The sequence below is a fragment of the Aspergillus uvarum genome (assembly GCF_003184745.1).
Source record: "Aspergillus uvarum CBS 121591 unplaced genomic scaffold BO82scaffold_5, whole genome shotgun sequence".
NCBI classification, from domain to species: Eukaryota; Fungi; Ascomycota; class Eurotiomycetes; order Eurotiales; family Aspergillaceae; genus Aspergillus; species Aspergillus uvarum.
The window spans coordinates 587,445-609,809 of record NW_020291302.1 but is presented as its reverse complement, the minus strand read 5'-3'; the positions used below and the strand labels follow the sequence as shown (position 1 = coordinate 609,809).

Here is a 22,365-nt window from a genome sequence, read left to right as displayed (position 1 = left end):
CTCTCTCTCTCCCTCATCCTCCACTCCTCCCCCCCCAGCCAATCTGCCCACCACCAAACTAACTAAACTGACTGCTTCTCCCCTAATTCTCCCTCTCGCTACTTTCCTTCCCCAAGCTTCTACCTCCCCATCCCCTCCTCTCCCTTCATCTTTGTTCCCCTTTTCTTCTCTTCTCTTCCTTCCCAACCTTTTTCTCCAATGACTGGCTGATATCAGATTCTCAGAAGGATCACCTAAGACCACTGGTTTTCCGACCGATAATCAGTGACTGTCGTCATCTCGTGATCTATCTAGCCCCGATTCTTGGGTCGATCTCACCAGCACAGGCTATCTCTACCGCGGGTGATTCTGCAACCCGCCGCCTTTCCACCACCACCCCCGTTTACCGCCCACCTTCTTTCCCCTCCTAATCCCCCCCCCCGTCCTCTTCCTATCGGTCATTTTCACTCAACACCTATCCCTCCAGTCAGTCATGCACATTACCTTTCGTTAAGTGCGTTCAGCCTTAGATCGCGGGGGCTCATTACGAGCCAACTCTCGTTCTCCCATCTGCTCCGTCGTCCGAGCGCCAATTGCTGCGATACCCGATGTTCGAAACCTTCGTGGCCGAGCCATTGGCTGTTGACACTAGATCTTCTACACTGCCGGCCAAGAACAATACATTTGCAACCACCGTCGAGTACTCCGAAGAGCAAGTGACTACCCCCACAACAGGCCAGCGGAGTCGTGGCAACAGTTTATCGTTCCCAACCCGAGATCCCGCCGCCGATCAGTCGCTCAACCAACAACCCTCGCCGATAAAAATGACGACTGAAGGCCGCTACACTCCCAGCCCCGAACCGCCGCCGGCGCTGTTCGTGCGGGCCATGTACGATTATGACGCCGATGACCACACCAGTCTCAGCTTCCGACGAGGTGATATCATCCAGGTGTTGAACCAACTAGAAACTGGCTGGTGGGATGGAGTTATCAACAACAGCGTGAGGGGCTGGTTTCCCAGCAATTATTGTACTGTGATCACCGATCTTGGTGAGATTGAGGAAGAGCAGGTTTCGCATGGTCGCGACGAGGAGGAGGATGCTATTGTGGATTCTGGCGCGGGAGAGGATTTTGAAGAGGAACAGGAGGCCGATGAAGCCGAGCTTGGGGGAAACTCGCGCGATTCGCAGCCGATCTTGCCCATTGAAGGCGCTACAGCGCCCAAGGAGCAGGAGGAGGCCGCTTTCTGGATCCCGCAAGCCACTCCCGATGGCCGCTTATTCTATTTCAATACACTCACCGGCTATAGCACGATGGAGTTGCCGTTTGAAAACCCAACGGCCAACGAGACCGGCCCGTACGATCGGAACACAGTCATCGTGCCTGACCAGACTCGACCACCGCCGGAACTGATGGCTCGTGGGTTCGAACGCGATGAGGACGACTACGATGGTTCGGCATCCGAAGCGGAGGGCGAGTCCCTGATGTTGACCTCTCGCGACTCGATGTCCCGGAGGCGCCAATCATACCTCGACGGAGTGTCTCCCGCCACATCCATGGATTCTTTGCACCCACCGTCCGCTACGAAGTCTATCAGTGACGACAAGCTCTCATATCAAGCGATGCGGTGCGCGCAAAACTTCTACGGAGGCGCCCCGCCAAGTAGTAACAACTCCATTTCGGATAACATCCATCGCCCTTCGATCTCCTCGGAAGTTCCCTCACATTTCGTCGATGACGGTGCCTCGACGATTCTCACTTGGCCTTTGCTTGTCGAGAACATGCGGCAGGCCGTGGAAGCCTATCGACAGACACTGATAAATGGCGACCGGTCGGAGTTTGTGCGGAAGGCAGAAGACATTTCCGACCACCTACGCATGTTGCTGGCAGCTGGCTCGGACACAACGGACAATCATTCGGGCAACCCGTCGATCATCTCCACCAACAAAGCCCTCTATCCCCATTTCCGAGACATGATGTCTAAATTCTCCAAGTTGGTGCTCTCATCGCATATTGCAGCAGCTGATTGGCCAGGTCCGGACTCTGCCAACAAGTGCCTACAAGAGGCAGATGGCGTGATGCAGGGTGTCTATGGGTTTGCTGAGGTCGCAAGGCAGCAGCGCGGCGATTCTATCAACCGGATTGTCCCAGGGTTTGTTGGTGGAAGCCATTCGGGCGGCTACTGGCAGAATAACGGCGTGCTACTCAGTGAACCTGGCCCGACTTCATTTTTGGATCAGGACGGGGGCGATATGCGAGCGGAACCCTCCGTGCCCCTTGACGCAGCCCTGCTAGACAAGATCGATATCCTCAGGCGAAACTTTGTGGGCAGCATTCGTCGCCTTGAAGAACGTCTGACGCTCAACCAGAAGAAGATTGTCACCATTGTCGAGCACGAAAACATTGGCAACCTGGTTTCAGCTGCTGCTATCAAGGTTGTCGACCAATATCGCCCGTGGATCTCGGCTGTCGAGTCTATCAACTTGGCACCCCTCGGAACCGGTTTTCAGAACCCCCAACTCGTCGATTTCAGTCTGCAGAAACAAAGAGTGTACGACGCAATTGCTGATTTTGTTGTGAGCTGTCAAGCAGTTACAGCACCCCTTGGAGACGAGTGGGCTGAATTACGCGGCGATTCCCTTGAAGATAGGTTGAATGCGGTTCGCAGCGTCGCGAGACAGCTGGAAAACTTCGTTTCACAGATTGGGTTCTCGCTATCGCTTCTTCTCGAGCAGGTTCCTGAGCCCACAACGGTCTTCCGCAGTGAGAGTCGCTTGGGTGGAGAGATTGAAAGTTCGAAGGTTATTCATAGCCGCGCAGAGTCTCAAGCCAGAATTGCAACGGAATCCATCGGTATTCCATCCTCGTACTCGATTGAGCACTCCACCGAAAAGGTGCGTCGCAATATGGACAAGGCACAAAGATTCTTTGGGCAAGCGCCGCCAGCTGCAATTCCGCGGGAATCCGTGCGAGAGCCGGTTCGCGAGCCGGAAGAAACACCTTGGTTCTTGAAGATGGATCACGAAGGCGAGGTATTCTTTGATACCAAGAATGACGTTCCCACTCTCAAGTGTGGTACTCTTGCCGGCTTGGTGGAGCAACTGACGCGCCATGACAAGCTTGATGCTTCTTTCAACAACACTTTTCTTCTCACCTATCGTTCGTTCACGACGGCGAAGGAGCTCTTTGAGCTGATCACACAGAGATTCAATATCCAGCCCCCATTTGGCCTGAACCCAGATGAAATGCAGATGTGGGTCGACAGGAAACAGAAGCCAATTCGCTTCCGTGTGGTCAACATCTTGAAGAGTTGGTTCGAGAACTTCTGGATGGAGCCGAATGATGCGGCGCACACAACTCTGCTTGAGCATGTCCACTCGTTCACTAAAGACTCCATTGCAACCACCAAGACACCAGGGTCACCGCAGCTCCTGGCAGCCATAGAGCAACGACTTAAGGGTCAAGACAATACGGTCAAGCGCTTGGTTCCCACTCAGGCTACCGCAGCTCCGACACCCATTATACCTAAGAATATGAAGAAGATGAAGTTCCTAGATATAGATCCGACCGAGTTTGCCCGACAGCTTACAATCATCGAATCACGTCTTTATTCTAAAATTCGGCCTACGGAATGTTTGAACAAGACATGGCAGAAGAAGGTCGGACCGGATGAAGCCGAACCTGCTGCAAACGTGAAGGCCCTCATTCTTCATTCCAATCAGTTGACAAACTGGGTCGCGGAGATGATTCTCACTCACTCTGATGTCAAAAAGCGAGTGGTTGTGATCAAGCACTTTGTCAACATCGCCGATGTACGCATTCCTCTCCACCATCTTGTCTAATACTAACCATTGTTCAGAAATGTCGCGCGCTTAACAATTACTCCACCTTAACCTCTATCATATCCGCTCTAGGAACGGCGCCGATTCACCGTCTGGGACGCACATGGTCTCAAGTGAGCGGACGCACATATACTGTGCTTGAGCAAATGCGTCGCCTGATGGCGAGCACGAAGAATTTTGGCGAGTATCGAGAGACATTGCATCTGGCGAACCCACCTTGCATTCCATTCTTTGGTGAGCAGACTTTGATCAAGGCTTCTGAAAAGTCTTGACTAGGCAGTGATAAACAGTGGCTGACAGATTATTAGGTGTCTACTTGACCGACTTAACATTCATCGAAGACGGTATTCCATCTCTGACACCATCCGAGCTGATCAACTTCAACAAGCGTGCGAAGACGGCAGAAGTGATTCGCGACATTCAACAATATCAGAACGTCCCGTACCTTTTGCAGCCGGTCCCGGAGTTGCAGGATTATATTCTCAGTAATCTGCAAGCGGCGGGCGACGTGCATAACATGTACGACCGAAGTCTGGAAGTAGAGCCGAGAGAGAGGGAGGACGAGAAGATCGCGAGGTATGCTGCTAACAATACCCCTATCGCTCCCACCACTGCACGCGCCAGTCCTACCACAGGAAATGGCAACAACAACCTCAACACTGCCAGCATGCGTACTTTGACCTTCGCGAGCATGGTCGTTTTAACACGATGATAATGTCACCCTGTGTTCTGGCTTCTTTTCCATTCCCCTGCACTTGTTTCGCTACCCGTGAGGCCATGACTACTCACTTGGGAAGTATGCGCATGCCGTTGAGGGATCGTTATGCATTGACAATTTCTGATTGAACGATCGAAGACTAACGATTTTGGTTTCTAACACGTAGACTCCTATCTGAATCGGGCTTCCTGTAAACCGCCGCTTTACCGCTTCTCCGTCGGGGCGTCTTATCGGGCCAGGTGTGGTGCAGGGCTAATCCTTGTCGGTGTCACAATTACTGCGTGCGCTTGGACGTGACCGCTCCTTTCACCAGTCAAACTTTGAATTGAACTGCCAACAGCAACGAGCCTATCATATGCGCTCAGCCGACCCCTGATGGCGTGATAAGCAAGGGTCGGAGCTGCATACACATACATCCACCCCAACCGCGCCGCACAACCTTATCTCAATCAGCCGAGCCTATCAAGGTGTCTGCCGTCCACCACCACTTATCACATCAATGGATTACAGCCAAGGTGGCAATTTCCCCCCTGCACTCTAATTTCGACGCTATCGCATATTACGCCAACCCTGGTGTCAATTTCGCTCCTGTGGCGTTATAGCTCAATTCGAGCTGGAGAATCTGACATGCTGCTTTCGACTGATACAGTGGGCCTGGATCGTACTATCCATGCGTGCTTGCGGCTAATTGCAGCGCGAAAGTTGGAATAGTCCACCTTGGAACTGCTGAGCTTTCAAGAATATTGAATCAGGATAATCAATCCTACGATCCACTTGCCGCTCTGCCTCTCATCGACCAAAAAAGCAAAAACACAAAAAACACAAATACGACTGGAACGCCCAGGCGGAAACCCACGCCAGGAAGCACGTACAAATTCAACAAGTGTTGTCATGAACGATGCTGACGAACCTCGATCACGACATAGACTTTATCTTTTCTGCCAGTCTCAGTCCCTGTCGTCTCTTCCACCTGACTGAGGGCCTCGTTCATTTTCTTGACCAACGTCAATTCGACATGACCTTGCAATTTCCTTTGTTTCTTCCCTGTCACCTCAACGGCTCTAGCAGTCCTCCCTGCTTTTTTTTTTTTTCCTCTTCTCGGCAAGTGATCGACTCGAAGATTGATCATATCTTTCTACCATATATGTTGCTTGTACAGTGATCTAGCCTCCTTCGCTTCTTGTACGCATACCGACGATCCTGTGATCTCTCACCTGGTGTTGATCGTCTTCCCACGAAGGGTCTTACTCATTGTTCGGATTGATGAATAATATGTCATGACACATGTTGCACAGGCATGTGACCTTTGTTGGAACGTGGTTCCAACTGTGATTTTACCTTTCTATGATTGTCACCTGTACTTATTTGTTCTACTACCGAGGATATACCTCCTATTTTAGTGTATAGACCATATCAATGGCGCTCATCCGTCAGGGCTCAAGAATTAGCTCCTTGCTAACATAATTGCGCAATGAACGTGCAGTGGTCAATCCCGCCCCGGTAGCTTCACTCTTCCTGGATTGGTGGATTTAGTGAGCCACAGTGGGACGAGGCTGGCTGTTTGTAGATGTGCTGGAAGCATTTTTGTCTAGTAATTGAGAACAAGCATAAGTCATTCCACCTCATTACTGAATAAAAAGCTTGTCTAGATCATCTGGGCTGCGGCGCTGCATCTGTCGCTTCTCCCTGTCCGATGTTTTGGAAGAGCTTCCTCTTCACCTCCGCTGCGAGCAGCCCTTTGACCTCCTCCGACGCAATCCGCTGTCCGTCCCGAGCGATGCGGTCCAGCTGGGGATCCCGGACCTGGGTCACATTGCCTCGGGACACATTGCCCTCCATGCCGCGGGTGGCGCGCCGGACCTTCTGACTGAGATCCATGATCTGCTTACTGCCGTAGTCCTGCGAGGCGAAGAGCGGGTTCTGACTGAGGGTGGCGACCCAGTACTTATTCCACAGCAGGTCGAGGATCTGGGCATCGAGGGTACTCTTGAAGATCTCGACCTCGAGCGAGTAGTAATGGGAGGCATGGGCGCCGAAATCCTCGGCCTTACTCAACGGCACCGACTGATACCCCGCCCCACCACCATTAGGAGCTCCATCCTCCCCATCCTCCTCCCCGCCACCCAATTGCTGCTCCCCGCCCTTCGGCGGCACATAATCCTTGGGAAACGTCCGAAACGCCCCAATATCGACCTTCCCGGCTGAGATCGTGCGCTCGGGATCAATCACCACCGCCACAAAGGGCCCCCCCAGCTGCTGCATATCCTGCGTCGTGACATCGATCCCGGACAGCCAGCACCCGTACCCCGGGTGGCTGTGGTACCACCCCACGGCGTTCTCCATGCGGCCCGCGTCCCGGCACGACTGCAGGTACGACACCATGTACTCGTTCGCCTCCTCCTGCGCGTTCACCCGCGTCTCCGTGCCCTCCACCGGCAGCCGGTACGCGTCCGTCACCACGAAGGTTTCGGGCAGGATGTACCCCTGCATCAGGCCCATGACCTCGAGCGAGCCGCCGGACCGCGCGTGCATGACCATTTTTAGGAGGGCGAGGGCCGAGATCCGGACCGTTTTGAAGTAGTGTGGGTCTTTGGACCAGGGGCGTTGCGCGGAGAGCGTCCGGTGCGTTTCTTCCGAGTAGGCGTAGAGTGTGTCGCGGTGCGGGTCGATTAGGGTGGTTGCGTTTTCGAGGTCTTTTTTTTCGGGAGGGGGGTGTTAGTTTGGGTTGATGATGGTGAGTTTGTAATAGGTTTGTGGGATATGGGTTCTGGGGTAGAGGGGGGAGTGGTCTGCGGAGATACTAACCCCAGGACCGCAGAGCTGCTTGTTCCATGGTGGGCTGTGCTTGGTTGGTGATGTGAGATTAGAGAAGGAAGGTCGGATTGGAAGGTAAGGATTGCCTAGGATGTTCAATTCTGGGAGGATGATGCTGATGGGGACATGCGATAAGATGAGGGGAAAGAGGGGGTTGTTATCGATTTGGATGAAGTTGCAAGTGAGTTAGTTTACTTATCGGTGACAGCATTGCGGAATGCGGAGAGAGAGAGAGAAAGAAAGGCGGTGACTATCGTCCGGCAGGTTGCCGGCAGATTCGGGCGGTCAATAGCTGATTCAGCGGTTGCTGCAGAAACGGGGCGGGAACGTCAAACAAGGCGGCGAAGGGCAATCGAAGCTGAGCGGGCGGGATTCCCCAGGCGGGAAGGGGAAGGAAGGCCAGCCAGCAGTCAGTCAGTCCGGGCAGTCCTCGATTATTGTTGTCCCCCCTCGATCTATCGATCTCTCCATCTACATCCACATCCACACCATACACCCCCCCCCCCTCTCCCCCCAGCCACCCTTGCATCTGCTTGCAGCCGTGGACTCGTTAATGAAATATACGGGTTGTGTCTGGTTCTTGCAGATGCCATTCCACTTTCTGTGATCCCTTCTTTCCTTTCCTTTCCTTTCTTTTCTCTGCTGCCCTGTCCGCCTTGCAGACTCTGTTGCGGTCGGTCTTCCGCGGCAAATCCTGACAGGTGAAGGCGCATTGTCGCCGCAGATCTTATATGACGGTGGATCGCGAGTTCGCTCCAAGGCGATCGGCTCCGTCAAGTGGGTTGCGCGTAAAATCGCAATCGCTCTAAAGCAAACTTCATACCCGGCGCTTGCACATCACCCGATCCACCTGCGCTTGGGTGGACCATCTCATTCGCAATGGCCGTCGATACCAGCTACCTGACCACCCAGGTCAACACCATCGTGTCGGAACTACATGGTATTTACGATGACATCGGTGTTCCGAGCCATGAGCGCGACGCGCGTGAGGCAGAGGTTCGTTGGCCCCCATCCGCATCACACCCCCCCTGCCTACCTACCGTGACCGTTTGCGACTGACATGACCGAACCCCCTTCCAGCTCTTCAGTGCTTTGTCCGAAACGCTGAACAACCACCTCAAACTCGTGGACACGTAAGTAACACACACACACACTGCGCGATGGAAGGAAATCGATTTCAATCCACCCTGTTGTTTATGCCAAGAACGGGCGGCTAAATCTTCCTACTACAAATCAGTGAGAAGAAAGAGATGGAGGAAGAGGCGCAGCGACTCATCACCGCTATTCAACATATGGAACACTCCCTGGTGGATGAGAAGGCCAATGGACAGTATCAGCTCGATCACAATGCCTTGCGCGTCAGCTACCCGCTCAACCGTTGTTTGGCTTTCCTGCGCGAGGAGCACGGCGCGTTGAGCAAATTACACAAGGAGCGTTTCGAGCAAGTGAGAAGTAAGTGCACCGTCGATGTTTGTTCTGCGCGCAGAAGTGGGAATCTGTCGGACTGACTGGTGCAAAAACAAAGAATTGGTGGAGGCCCTCGAATCCTACGCGTCGCATCTCGAAGCAACATTCGTCAGCATCGAATTGCCGCCGACAGCACCGGGAACCACGATTTCGCCGAGCTTCGATCTTTCCCCGTCCTATGTCACCGCTCTGGACGATGAGTTCACAAGAGTCTACGAAGAATATCATCGACGCTTGGAGTTCGTCAAGACCACCTGCGAGGAGATAATTAAACTGTGGGCTGAGCTTGGCACCCCCCAAGTGCAGACCGACACGAACATCGTCAAATATTACCGGGAGGCGCCTGAGCAGCTGGGTCTCCACGAGTCAGATTTGAACAATCTGAGGGCAAAACGCGAGAAGCTGCTGGAGGAGAAGAGAGGCCGGGAGCGCAAGCTAAAGGACCTGCGGACCGCGGTGGAAGCACTCTGGGAACGATTCGGCATTGAGGAGGCTGATCGAAAGGAGTTCCTCGCTGCGAACCGTGGCTGTGGCCTTCGCACTATCAACGAGTTTGAGGAAGAATTGGGTCGTCTCAACGAACTCAAGAGCCAGAACCTGCACCTCTTCGTTGAGGATGCCCGCGTCCGGTTGCAGGAGCTATGGGATGCGCTATACTTCTCGGAAGAGGAGATGATCGATTTCACTCCGGCCTTTTCCGACGTGTTCAGTGATGCTCTCCTTGAGGCTCATGAAGGCGAAATCGCACGGCTCGAGACCCTGAAGGCACAGCGTGCGCCAGCTTTGGCACTCATTGACAAGCACCGCAGCCTCCTAGCGGAACGAGAGGCTTTGGCCATTTCTAGTCAAGATGCTTCCCGTCTTATGGCGCGTGGCGCAAAGGGAGAGAGACGCGATCCAGGCAAGCTATTGAGAGAAGAGAAGATGAGAAAGCGCATCGCCAAAGAATTGCCGAAGGTTGAGGTTGATCTCCGGAAAGAGCTGGAGAAGTGGGAAGAAGATTACGGCCGGCCGTTTCTCATCCACGGAGAGAGATATCTGGACGAGCTCACCCCAGTTGTTGCCAAACCTCCTCCACGATCCAAGACTCCCTCTGCTGCCCCGGCTAGTGCTACCAAGCGGAGCACTGGCCAGATGCAGCCACCATCGCGCCCTGCGAGCGTGATGAGAGGGGCCCCACCTCCACGCTCCACAAGCAAGACCCCCACTGGAAACCGTCCTCCAACAAAGTACAACACCATTGGCCCTTCGCGAGCGCCTTCCAGAGCGGGTAACAAGTCTCCCTCCAAGATCCCAGCCCGAGTTCCACTTGGGAACATGCCTCTTGGAAACAACTCCCCCAATCGCCGCGCAGTTCCTGGGGCCTATTCCTCGAGCACAATCAACGGCAAGATCCCAGCACCTCGTCCGCCTCCACCCAGAATGCGGGCCTTGACTGGTGGTGAGTCGCGGGAGGAGCGCATGTCCTATCTCTTCGACCCTCCACGGAGCGCTAGCGCGTTGTCGAATACCTTTGTGCGGCCGGTCAGCCCTGAAGACGTATACGATGACCGCAACCAGCGTTCCTTTGTCAGCTCGTCGGCCTTCTCTCAGCGGTCCACTGGATTCTCTCAATCATCGCACTCATCGGCCTCGTCGTTATCCTCCTCCATGCAAGGGTTCCCTAAACCCAATCCCTATCTGCAGCACGCAGCCCCGCCCCCCGCTCCAGCCCCCCGACAAGTGTCTAGTACGTCGACCGTCATCACGGCAACTACCGGATCGGAGAACTGGGAAACCTTTGACTCTGGTGATGAGTCGGAAGCCGATGCTAGCGATGTATATTACGCTAAACTGCGCGCGGCTCACGGGAAACGCCTGTTGGCCCCCGAGGAAACTCCCGTTCTCTCGCTAGGAGGGAAGAAAGCCAAAGGCATTCGAAGTGTCAGCCCTGACGAACCTGCTGACATCCAGCATAGACAGATGATGCATGCCGGTGGAAGCGACAATGAGTGGACGGATGATATGGAGCCATACTGAAACATTTAAGGGTCCATCGCTTGCTCCACAGACTCGACACCCATATTCTGAGCCTAGAACACGGTAATCAGGTTCTTCTGATATTTACATGTTCCTCCTGCCGATCCACCCCGGCAGTCTCTCGCTTGAGCTTCCATGCCCATTTTCAAGGCAACGTAATAAAGTGCTGCTCAATGCCCCTAATCTTCTTTGTTGAAATTTTTCGAGATTATACCACGCCGTTATGCTGTTGTTGCGTTCTGTCTGTTTCAGCCTTTGACCTTGTTGTGGTGTCCAGACCATCTGCGATGCCTATCGACCGACCCATTTCACTGCGTGATCGAGGTCCCAGCCCAATACAATCCACTTACTAAACAACGAACGACACGACTTGGATGCCGTTACGAGTTGCACCCCTGCGTGTTGCACTCCTCAAAAAGCTCTCTATCATATTTGGAGACAACCATTCGACTTCTTGTACTATGGTCATGTTACCTTCTGTTTGAACACTGCCGCAACCACCTTCTCTTACAGGACATAGTCGATATTGGGGTGTCTTTCCTTTGTGAAACTACGTAGCATCCCAGTAACTTCCTCATGATGACCACTGCCAATGTCTATGGAGGGCTTTTGCTTGTTTGTTTTACACATGCGAGCTCTGTCCCTCTCTCTTCTATCTGTTTTCTATCTTCTTGGTGTGGCTGTCTTGCTTTGTATGTGGTCTTTTCGTGTACACGTCGCCTGGACATGCAACCCGCTTTTTTCTCCTTTGTGTCGTTTCCGATTTGGTTTTAATATCAGCCATGCGCCACTGGTTTAATTAGCTTCTTGAGTTTCTGAGTTGATACATTCATACTTGATTTTATCTAAGTCCACGGCAGAAAAGTAATTATTCCCGCGGGGGAGTTTCTACCTTAGTGAAGCTACTGCGGATCCTGACTATCACGACTTTGCAGGGCAATCGCAATCGATTTGTGATGATAGCGATGATCCAGAGTACCTTGCATTCGGACTAGCTGTCCCTATTTATCGAGATAACTGGAGGACGCACTCCTTGCCCACCATCATCCCAAACCCGTTGCGAATAGTCATCGGTGAGCACAACCGTGAAAAGACGCTTCTCGAGATATGTCAACAGGATGCTGCGAGTCCGGTCTTATATACTGTAACAGGTAGATCTAGTGCTCGATCATTCCAAATGATAGCTGAGTTATCGTGGAAGGTGGCTTTGCCGGGGGAGTGGAGGGCTTGTCATATGGGAATGGATCCAGGATATTAAACGTTGGGGTTGGCTTTTTCTAATTTGATAAGATGATGAAAGATTGCTTGGAGAGAGAGAGGGGTTGGGAAAAGAGTGGAGAGGAGATGGTTAGCTCTTCCTCTATGTGTACATATCAAGAATCTTACATTCCTTCCCCAATGAATCAGGATACACGTTCACTGATATTGTATGCATCATATGGAATGAGTTCTTACAGGGACACAGACACATTCACCCGAAAGCCAGAGTTACCAGTGACTGTGCTTGGTAGGCGAAGCGCGGAGCTTCACGATTCGAAACGGCTGTAGGACTTGCATCGAGATGTTGGTGGATAGATCAGGGATTCTTTCTAGCTGGTCTCTAGAACTATGTGTGCATACTTGTGGTGGCTCATGTTGTGGGGCAGCCCCCGGGGGATCCACACGATCCTCCCCGCGATAACTACAACTCAGCTCCGATTCTCGGTCTCGGTTTCGGGTCTTCTTGGAGGGAGGCTGAGGGGAGGGCGTGGATGCATGACGTGAGCGATGAGACCGCAAAAGTGCGGATAGTTTACATCTACATACAGCGACACACACACATACACAGACACATACACATACACATACACATACATCCCCTGACCGCGTGGAACCCAGTCTTTGACGAGGGAGGGTATCTAGATACTGTACTGTTCAGTCCCATGGCTCATCTCCTATCCCTTTCGCGCAGTCACCCTAAGCATACCAAGAAATTCGAGAATCACGAACTCTTGGGCGCAAGCGACCCCATCCATGAACTATCCTTCGACTCGGCCGCCGCCGCCGCCGCCGCCGACTCCTGCGGCCCCTTATACCGCTTCACCCCCCGATTCGGTACCAACTCCAGCGTCAGGTCCTTGGCATCCTGCAACCGCCGCACCGTCTCCTCCCGTCCCAGCACGGCCATCGTCTCCGGGATCCCGGGGCCCGGGGCCCCGCCGGACAGCGCCCACCGCAGGTAGTGGTACAGTTCCTTCTTGAAGAACTTGTCCGCGGCTTTGCGGGCGGCCTCGCTTTCCGAGGAATGCTGCTGTTGCTGCCCTTCTGAGACAATGGCAGAGGACCCATCGTAGGCGGCGATGTTGGCGCGGTGGGTGTCGAGCGTCCAGTGGCTGGGGGGCACAAGAGTAAAAGCCGTGGCGGCCGTGTGGAGGGCGGAGAGCGGGATGTTCGCGGCGGTGGGCGGGTGGGTCGCGGACGGGGAGGAAGCGGGCGCGTAAGACGGGCGGGTCAGGGTCGCGGCGGGTTGGAAGAAGGTGGCGTTGCGCGCGAGGAAGTCCTCCGGTTTCGTGTAGGATTTGGCGTCCGCTTGGAGGAGCGGGCTGACGTAGGATTCGAGGGAGCGGGTTTGGAGGATTGGAGCGCTGTGGTTTGTAAGCTTGATACTTGGTGGAGCGGATTTCTTTCTTGGAGGTGAGAGGCAAGACGTACAGTTGCTCTGGAGTGTAGGTGGCTTTGACGGCCGTGATCAGTTTCTGCACCATCTCTTGGAATTCTGCGCTCTCCGGGGCGGAGGCGAAGCGCTGCGCGTGCGCTTTTTGGAGGAACCAGAGCTTTTCGAAGGCGACGACGGTGTTGCCGCGGGTGATTTTGAGGTTGAACTGGTTGGAGGGGTTGAGGGTTAGCTTGATGCGCTGCGTGTTGGTGGGAGTTTAGAAGGGGACATACGAGCTGTTCTAGTTCTTCAAGATTGAAGATATCCGACTTTTGAGCGTGGGACCACCCCAGCAGGGCGGCGAAGTTCACGAGCGTAGCGGCGAAGACGCTTTGCGTGTCTTTGAAGAAGCTGAGATCGATGTCCGCATTGCGCTTGCTGAGCTTCTGGCCGGATCGGTCCACGAGGAGAGGTACATGTCCAAAGTGAGGTGGTGTCCATTGGAAGGCGTTGTAGAGGGCAACGTGCATCGGGGTCGATGCCATCCATTCCTTGAAGTCTCGTGATTAGACCCTGTCCCGAGTTGGGGTGCGAGCCGCGTAGCTTACCGTGCCACGGATGACATGCGTGATCTTCATGAGGTGATCGTCCACCACGTTTGCCAAGTGATATGTCGGGTGCCCATCCGACTTGAGCAGGATAGGATCGTCGTACACCCGCTCAATGAGGTCCAGCTTGTTGGTCGGCCGGTTCTGTCCCGTCTTGCCGTAGACCAAGTCCTGAAACATGGGGTATCCCTCCACCTTCAGCCGAATAACATGCGCCTCGCCCTTGGATGCCTTGTCCGCGGACTCTTCGGCGGAGATCTCGGCGCATTTCCGGTCGTATCCCGGCGCAAGTCCTGCTTCGCTGCGATGCCGTGCGTGCGCGTCCAGACGTTCTGCGGAGCAGAAGCAGCGATATGCGTGGCCGTTGTCAATCAACTCGTGGGCGTGCTTGCGATAGGTTTCAGTTCGTTCAGACTACGACGGACCAAAAGTGTTAGCTTCCACTCTAGAAAGACACATAAACATGCGGACTCACCTGTCTGTAAGGGCCGTATGGACCCCCAACAATCGGACCTATTACGACCCGTCTGCTGTCAGTATGCATCGCATGACCGCGCGACATACAATAAACAAGTGCTGACCTTCGTCCCAGTGTAATCCCGCCCAGCGAAGATCATCGTAAAGCCTCTGCTCGGCCCCCGGAATCGTACGTTTCTATATGACATCCACCGTTCAGCCCACAGGTCTCACGATTGCCGAATGATTTGAGCCTCGAACCTGGTCGGTATCTTCAATGCGAAGCAAGAATTGGCCGCCGGTGCGCTTGGCCAATAAGTAGTTGAATAATGCCGTTCGCAGGGATCCCAAGTGAAGGTAGCCGGTGGGCGACGGCGCGAAACGAGTTCTAGCAGAGCCGTCGGGGAGATTGGTCTTTTTGTTGTTGCCCATGCGGAGTTTGGAGCTGGGCGCGGCGACGGAGGAGTAACCGGCTCGACATTGCGTGCAGATCCATGTCTGTCGGGCCCGGAGGCTGGAGATCGGTCGTCGCATCATCATGGCCAAGAGCTGTCCAAATGCCCCACGATCACAGAGGGGCATGCAATGAGCGAACACGGCAATAGGGAAAGATGTGGGGGGGGGGGGGGGAGATGCGAATCAGTTAGCAAAGCAAGAAGCTCGGCGGAGGTGAAATTAAATCCGACCGCAAAAAAGGCGGACGCGGAAATGCCGGACATGTGATTGGCCTCATCCAGCGGCAATAAATTATTATCACAAGCTTTACTTTTGCCGTTGTTTTTCCCTTTCGCTTGCGCAGTCTTATCCCCAGCGACAAGACCCTCTTCCCACTGGCTTGTCTTTTCTTGCTTGGAGTCGTCGTTGATCTGTTCTCTGCTTGAATTTAATTTTCTCATTTTTATTCAGCTGATACCCCAGTCTTTGTGTTTCTGCTTTGTTCGTCACTCGGATTCTTACCCGTCACCGCCTGCCAGTATGCTCTCCAGGAAATTTTCAACAATCTGGAATCGCTATGCTAACATTCTGCAGTGTCTTCTAAGGTCGAAATCGATCTCTATGGTATAGTGCCGAAGCTCCTCGAGATATGACGGGAAAATATCAGCCAGCGACTAATCTTTCCGTGCTTTACAGAGGTCCTCGAAATTTCCAGCTCCGCAAGCAAAGAAGAAATCCGCAAGGCGTACCGCAAGGTGAGACAAGATCACAAACATCAGTGTGCAGAACTAGCTCTGACAAGTGTTTCGCCACGACTTAGGCCGCGCTCGCCAACCACCCGGACAAGGTTCCCGAAGCCGAGCGAGAAGCCGCCGAGGTCCGATTCAAGGCCGTCCAGGAGGCCTACGATATCCTCTACGATGAAGACAAGCGCCACCTCTACGACACCCACGGCATGAGTGCGTTCAACGGCTCCGGTGAGCCGGGGATGGGGCCCGGCGGCCCGGATCTCGATGACATCCTTGCGCAGATGTTCGGTGGCATGGGTGGTATGGGTGGCATGGGCGGCATGCCTGGCGGACCTCAGGCGCGCAAGCCCCGCCGGAGTCCGAATGAGGAGCAGAAGTATGAAGTCAGCTTGGAGGATCTCTACAAGGGCAAGACGGTCAAGTTCTCGAGCACCAAGAACGTCATCTGTTCCTTGTGTCGGGGCAAGGGCGGCAAGGAGCGGGCTACGGCTAAGAAGTGCGCCACTTGCGACGGACACGGTATGCATACCCTCTGTGTTCCAGCAAGATTATTCCCCGCTAATCGCTGTGTGCTGTAGGTGTCAAGCAGATCCTGCGACCCATGGGCCAATTCCTTTCTCCTACCATGGTGACCTGCTCTACGTGTAAGGGACAGGGCGAGTTCTTTAGCGACAAGGACAAGTGCAAGAAGTGCAAGGGCCAGAAGACGACCGAAGCAAAGAAGTTGTTGGAGATCTACATCCCTCGCGGGGCGAGGTAAGCGCGCGTGTCTAGACTACTCGGGAACGATGGCTAATGTTTACGTGCAGGGAGGGAGATAAGATCATCCTGGAGGGTGAGGCTGATGAGGTACCGGGTCAAGAACCCGGAGATATCATCTTTCACTTGGTTGAGGAGGAGCACCCGGTTTTCAAGAGAGCTGGTCCCGATCTGACAGCGGAGATCGATGTCACGTTGGCCGAGGCCCTGACCGGTTTCTCCCGCGTGGTGATCAAGCATCTTGATGGCCGTGGAATCGAGCTCAAGCACCCCAAGGTTCCTGGACAAGTGCTTTCCCCCAACCAGGTCCTGAAGGTTCCTGGCGAAGGAATGCCGATCAAGCGCGGCGATGCCCGTGGTGATCTGTACCTGATCGTTAACATCAAATTCCCCGATGAGACGTGGAAGCCTACGCCGGCGGTTCTGGAGCAACTCAGAGAGATGCTGCCCAAGCCAGATGCCCCCATCCCCGTCGATACTGTGGATGAGGTCGAGTACGATCCCAAGGGAAACATCGAGGACTTCGGAGCTCATGACCCCGAGGGCGGATCGGCCTGGGAGGACGACGATGAGGAGGGCGAGGCTGCGCAATGCACGACTCAGTAGTGGCCGGCTTTTACGTTCTTTGTTTTCTATTGTTATTCTTGCGTTTTTGTTGGACCTCGATACCTATTTTGTTGGGTCCATCTCATGGTGATAGACTTGCTGGTTATGTTAGATCCAGCTCCACTCTGGCATCATGGGCGTTACAGGATTGACCTCCCATGAACGGATAAATGAAAAAGAAAAACTTGATGATTTCGACTAAATAAGACGTGTTCTTTCTTCGGAAAAAGTGAGATCTGGCGGTGCGTCATAGTCAGTGTGGGTAGCCCTTCTCTCCGCGGGGAAAGCGTGGGATGTCATTTAGTCACTCACGAGTAGTTGAACGTCCTTCAGCGCAACTGTCTCACTCTCTCGTCCGAGACTAGACCACGTTCTGTGCATGTAGAACGTCCCTTCCCCCACGGCACGGGCACTGATTAACAAAGAACCTGAAGGGGAGCAGCAACAGAGCCTTTCAGTCTCACCAGTCATCACAGCTGAGAGCGTGGAAGAGCAGGGGAGGAAGTAACCCCCACTCTCTGATCCGCCCAGAATCCGGGATAGCGTGGGGTAAAAAAAAAGAAGGGAAAATCAATCAATGAAAGAATGATGGAAAACCAAACCCGGAACCGAAAGCCACGCGATCGGGTTTCCAGGTTTCAGTTTCCAGCTTGCCTGCAGTTCCCCAAAGTCCACTTCTTCTTTTCTGGTTCTCTCATCTTCTTGTCTGTCTGGCATTGGACTGATCAATCAATAAGTTATTTAAAAGGTAGCCATTCCCCGTCCCGGGTACAACCCCGGACAATTTTCCTTTTGTTCTGCTTTCCGAAAAGGTCAGCCGATTTTCCACCCCCGCACCCGGGTCTTGCTTATCTACTGTACTGTACAACTGTAACCTTCTGTCGTCTACGACAACTCGGAGATTCTGGCCCGAGGGCATTCGGCACTGGCAATTCGGGGTCTCTCCGATTTTGAGTCACGAGTGAGTCTTGGCGGGTTTTTGCTGGATATACCGTGCCTATATCTATATAATCGAGACGCGGACGTACAGGAGGACTTACTGATCGGCAGAAATTCTCGTCTACTAAACTCATACGTCTGTCGCATTCCACACCCCTGAAAAATGCCGTGCGGGTCCCAAGCGGCCTGCGAAGGCTGCTCCTGCAGCGCCAGCAATGGCACCCCCGCACCCGTCAACATTGAGGACTGCGAGTCCGAGCTGCTGGCGCTGCGCAAGCGCACCATGGAGCTGGAGAAGACGTTAGCGACGATGACCAAGAGTGGTGGTGCGGCCGGCCCCAAGCGGGGTCGGAGACTGCGCTCCGCGGACTGGTTCCGCTGCGAAGAGGACCCGGGCATGATGGCCCTGTACATCGAGCGCTACCTCAACTACGGGATGACTCGCGAAGAGTTGATGTCCGGCAAGCCCATCATTGGCATTGCGCAGACGGGCTCGGACTTGGCCCCGTGCAATCGGCACCACCTGGAACTCGCGAAGCGGGTTCGGGAGGGGATCAGATCGGCGGGGGGCATTGCGTTTGAGTTTCCCACCCACCCCATCCAGGAGACGAGCCGGCGCCCCACGGCGTGTATTGATCGCAATTTGTCGTATCTGAGCCTCGTCGAGGTCCTGCATGGGTATTTCTTGGATGGGGTGGTGATGCTCACCGGCTGTGACAAGACGACCCCGGCTTGTTTGATGGCGGCTGCTACTGTGGTATGTTCACTTCCGTGAGAAAGATCTGGCATTGTGCTGACGCTGCTGAAGAATATCCCCGCCATCTGTATGAACGTCGGCCCCATGCTCAATGGGTATGTCAAGAACGAGCTGGCGGGTTCGGGCATGGTGGTCTGGAAGGGCAGGGAGAAGTATGCCGCCGGGGAGATCAACACGGAACAATTTGTGGACTATATTTCTCGAGGGTATGTGGTAGCACTCCGTGGTTATGACTCTTCTCACCGTATGAGCAACAGAACACCGTCTGCGGGACACTGCAACACAATGGGCACGGCGTCGACGATGAACGCCCTGGCTGAAGCCTTGGGTATGGCGCTACCTGGCTCAGCCGCCATCCCTGCTCCTTATCGCGAGCGGAGCCAATGCGCATATGAGACTGGCGTCCGAATAGTAGAGATGGTCCATTCCGATCGCAAACCGAGCGACATCATGACGCGGGAAGCCTTTGAAAATGTGATAGCGGTGAACACAGCCATTGGGGGTAGCACCAATGCTCCCATCCACATCAACGCCATTGCGAAACACATAGGAGTTGACCTGTCGCTCGATGACTGGGATCGTCTGGGGTTCCATATCCCCCTCCTCCTGAACATGCAACCTGCGGGGGAGCTGCTGGGCGAAGAATATTACCGTGCAGGCGGACTGCCTGCGATCATGGCCGAACTGCTGGACGCAGGGAAGCTGAACGCAGGAGCCATCACATGCAATGGTCATACAGTAGCGGAGAATGTGCGGGGGAAACACACCTGGGACCGTCGGACGATCCGGGCGTATGACGAACCGATTCTTCAAGATGCCGGGTTTCTCCACCTGCAGGGTACGCTGTTCGAGTCGGCCATCATGAAGACCTGTGTGATATCGGAACAATTCAGGAAGAGCTTTCTGGAGAACCCCGCCGACCCCAATGCTTTCGAGGGGGCGGTAGTGGTTTTCGACGGGCCCGAAGACTACCACCATCGGCTGGAAGACCCTGCAACCCCCATCACCGACAAGAGTATCTTGGTGATGCGCGGGGCTGGACCGCTCGGTTACCCCGGTGCAGCAGAGGTGGTCAACATGCATCCTCCGGGGAAACTTTTGCGACAAGGAGTCAAATCGCTCCCTTGCATTGGCGATGGCCGACAATCGGGTACCTCCGGATCTCCGTCGATTCTGAACGCGAGCCCCGAGGCAGCTGCAGGGGGGAATCTGGCCATCCTGAAGGATGGCGATCGGCTGCGTGTTGACCTCAACAAACGCCGGGTAGATATTCTCGTTTCAGCGGAGGAACTGCAAAGACGTCGGGATGAACTCGAGGCCAAAGGAGGTTACGGGGTACCGGAAAGTCAGACTCCATGGCAAGAGTTGTTCCGCAAAGAGACGGGGCAGCTGGACGAAGGGATGGTTCTTCGCGGAGCAGTCAAGTTCCAACGGTTGGCCCAACGTTATGGGGCACCGAGACATAACCACTGATGAAATGACGCCAGAACTGAAAGTGAAATGATTAATCTCGCCAGATGATGGTGATTCTTGGTCTAGTCCTGCTTGTATGGAATGTGCGCACTGGCTTTGGGTCAAGTGATGTAGACTCCAGTCTTGGCCAGTAATTCCTCTCTTGGAGTATGGTGCAGAGAATGGGGAAGTGTAGGCAGTTGCATATGCAGCCTTAAAGAAAATGGATAGGGCTGACTGGCTGGCTGTGTAAATGGAAGGGACTGGAACCTCGAATCGATCACTCAGCTTGATTTTTCAGGCCCGAAGCCAGGAAAATAATTATAGTAAGGAGCCTCCTTACTTGCTTCCTGCATCCAACGTGGGATTCACATTTTCAAACCTCACACAGCCCCTCCTTCAATAATCCTCCTTCCTTTTCCTTCAATCCTCGTGTCAGGGTCCGAGGCTGATGACAGCATCGCATGTTCTAATCTGTGCGACCTGCACCTCTCGGCGAAAGAGCCTCTTGTCTCTCGTCCCCTGGGTCTCTCATTCGACTCGCCCGCATAATCCACCGACAGACACCCACCACAGCCCACAGCCCACAGTCCCACAAACTAAGTTCTGACACACACCCATTCAATCTCGAGTCAAGGGTGTAGGAATGAGGGAAAGGTGGGAAAGGAAAAGGCCCGAGCCAACTCCGCAAACCTCGGTTATCGTCGCCTCGTTGTCAAGTCAACTGCAGATGCCTGTTCGTTCAACATCATCATCACCACCATCACCACCACCCATGACCGCGCCCGGACCTGATCAAGATAACCAGGATTTCTATGATTGATGCGACATGATAGCATAGCCGCCGCCCACTCATAATCCCTGGTGTCTAGGTGCCAAGATGGCTCCTCCAATGACCGTTGTCGCGTCTTTCGACATCTTATACGCTTTTCTCCGAGAATGGCCGATCTGATAGGACGGCTTGCATAGGACGCCTGCACAGATAGGTCCGATTGCTTATGATTTCATCCGTCCATCGGTCGACTAGACAGCCAGTTGTCCAGCGCATGGGAGGTAATGCTTCAGAAAAAATTTGTCCGGGCCAAGGGAGCTGAGCTGTAGACTAGGTAGGGGTGGGGATCGAGACCCTCCGCCAAAGAATGAGGGCCAGAGGGTTTCTCACTCTGGAGCCTGTGATTTCTTGTCGCAAACGCTAAAATGAAGTGTGTTCACTAAGTTTACGGGGCCCTTCGGGTGACATAGAATGATGGCGCTGATGATCAAGAGCTTCTGAAGGTTGGTGAAAGATTGAGTCATCGCCATATGGTCTCACTATCATGTCACTCCTTTGTCTTGGTGGTGGTGGTGAGACGATTTACTAATCTCAAGGCTGAGTAACCAGTGTACAGCCTCCCAAACAGATGATCGATGGGAATAATGAGATGGGTTGACACCTTCCTGAGTCCGATACGAAGTTATCCACCCGCTGTGGTCGTTTTTCGCATCTCCACCGCACACGCACACACTACCTCGCCCCCCTTTAGACCACCATTCCGTCTCACCACCACACCATTATGTGGACTACATCCTGACTTGTTCTATCTCACATCGGGACAGTCTCCCCGGGCCTGAGGTATAGATAGAGAATTTTAAACACACACCAGAACCACCAACGAAGTTGCAGCAGAAAACTTTAATAACCCAAACCGGCCCAGCAACAGTTCAGTGGGCCTGGTGGGTCTCGGGAGTCTCCCGCGTCGTTTTTTTCTCGGTGGGCAAAATCTGCTGTTGCCCTGGAAGTTTCCCTAACTTGACCTAACTTGACGATGGTCTCGCCCCCGTGCCTTTCGAAGAGTTTTCCTTGGGTTTCGATGCTTGGTGTCCAATCTCCACTTGGCAAATTCTTGAATCCAGAGAGTCAACAATAATTGCAGAGTGGGATTTGGGGCTGACCTCAGACCGCCCCCCAGGCATCCACTCATAGTCTCACACCACCACACATCTCGCTCGTCCCCCCCTCCTTGGAAAAAAAAAGCCACACTTCTCGGCGCACTCGCCCTTAATTCTTTTTGGATTTTATTATTCTTTATATTCATCACCCTTCCCTTCCTGCATGGGAACTTCCTGCATCCTTCCGGCATGCTGATCTTG

General features: G+C 53.9%; 7 protein-coding genes across 7 annotated transcripts; 5 read left to right on the top strand and 2 right to left on the bottom strand.

Annotated features, from left to right (window-relative positions):
• Positions 1-587: 587 nt before the first annotated feature.
• BO82DRAFT_398293 (putative cell division control protein Cdc25) lies at positions 588-4,533 on the top strand (the record flags this gene model as incomplete). Its single annotated transcript, XM_025639020.1, has 3 exons — positions 588-3,791; positions 3,839-4,055; positions 4,130-4,533. The coding sequence occupies 3 exons, from the start codon at positions 588-590 to the stop codon at positions 4,531-4,533; spliced, it is 3,825 nt and encodes a 1,274-aa protein (XP_025496176.1).
• A 1,412-nt stretch (positions 4,534-5,945) lies between these two features.
• Positions 5,946-7,487, bottom strand: BO82DRAFT_143799 (Mov34/MPN/PAD-1 family protein). The gene is made up of 2 exons (XM_025630098.1): positions 7,345-7,487; positions 5,946-7,232 (listed from the first exon to the last, which is right to left on the bottom strand). The coding sequence occupies exons 1-2, from the start codon at positions 7,370-7,372 to the stop codon at positions 6,190-6,192; spliced, it is 1,071 nt and encodes a 356-aa protein (XP_025496175.1). The 5' UTR covers positions 7,373-7,487; the 3' UTR covers positions 5,946-6,189.
• Positions 7,488-8,057: 570 nt separating this feature from the next.
• On the top strand, positions 8,058-10,926 carry BO82DRAFT_143793 (putative microtubule associated protein (Ase1)). Its single transcript, XM_025630097.1, has 4 exons — positions 8,058-8,349; positions 8,434-8,486; positions 8,591-8,805; positions 8,879-10,926. Exons 1-4 carry the CDS (start codon positions 8,233-8,235, stop codon positions 10,837-10,839), a joined length of 2,346 nt encoding a protein of 781 aa, XP_025496174.1. The 5' UTR covers positions 8,058-8,232; the 3' UTR covers positions 10,840-10,926.
• Positions 10,927-11,312: 386 nt separating this feature from the next.
• BO82DRAFT_143772 (uncharacterized protein) lies at positions 11,313-11,696 on the top strand. Its single transcript, XM_025630096.1, has one exon. The coding sequence runs from the start codon at positions 11,432-11,434 to the stop codon at positions 11,636-11,638; it is 207 nt and encodes a 68-aa protein (XP_025496173.1). The 5' UTR covers positions 11,313-11,431; the 3' UTR covers positions 11,639-11,696.
• Positions 11,697-12,439: 743 nt separating this feature from the next.
• On the bottom strand, positions 12,440-15,152 carry BO82DRAFT_350760 (glutamate--tRNA ligase MSE1). Its single transcript, XM_025634240.1, has 7 exons — positions 14,800-15,152; positions 14,664-14,736; positions 14,558-14,595; positions 14,083-14,496; positions 13,768-14,025; positions 13,531-13,700; positions 12,440-13,463 (listed from the first exon to the last, which is right to left on the bottom strand). The coding sequence occupies exons 1-7, from the start codon at positions 15,076-15,078 to the stop codon at positions 12,821-12,823; spliced, it is 1,875 nt and encodes a 624-aa protein (XP_025496172.1). The 5' UTR covers positions 15,079-15,152; the 3' UTR covers positions 12,440-12,820.
• A 186-nt stretch (positions 15,153-15,338) lies between these two features.
• Positions 15,339-17,237, top strand: BO82DRAFT_143546 (putative DnaJ domain protein (Mas5)). The gene is made up of 6 exons (XM_025630094.1): positions 15,339-15,511; positions 15,568-15,597; positions 15,670-15,728; positions 15,794-16,241; positions 16,301-16,478; positions 16,532-17,237. Coding segments are annotated over exons 1-6 (1,272 nt in total). The 5' UTR covers positions 15,339-15,510; the 3' UTR covers positions 17,088-17,237.
• A 1,454-nt stretch (positions 17,238-18,691) lies between these two features.
• On the top strand, positions 18,692-20,419 carry BO82DRAFT_350757 (dihydroxyacid dehydratase). Its single transcript, XM_025634239.1, has 3 exons — positions 18,692-18,783; positions 18,835-18,989; positions 19,041-20,419. The coding sequence occupies exons 1-3, from the start codon at positions 18,727-18,729 to the stop codon at positions 20,254-20,256; spliced, it is 1,428 nt and encodes a 475-aa protein (XP_025496170.1). The 5' UTR covers positions 18,692-18,726; the 3' UTR covers positions 20,257-20,419.
• The last annotated feature ends 1,946 nt before the right edge of the window (positions 20,420-22,365 follow it).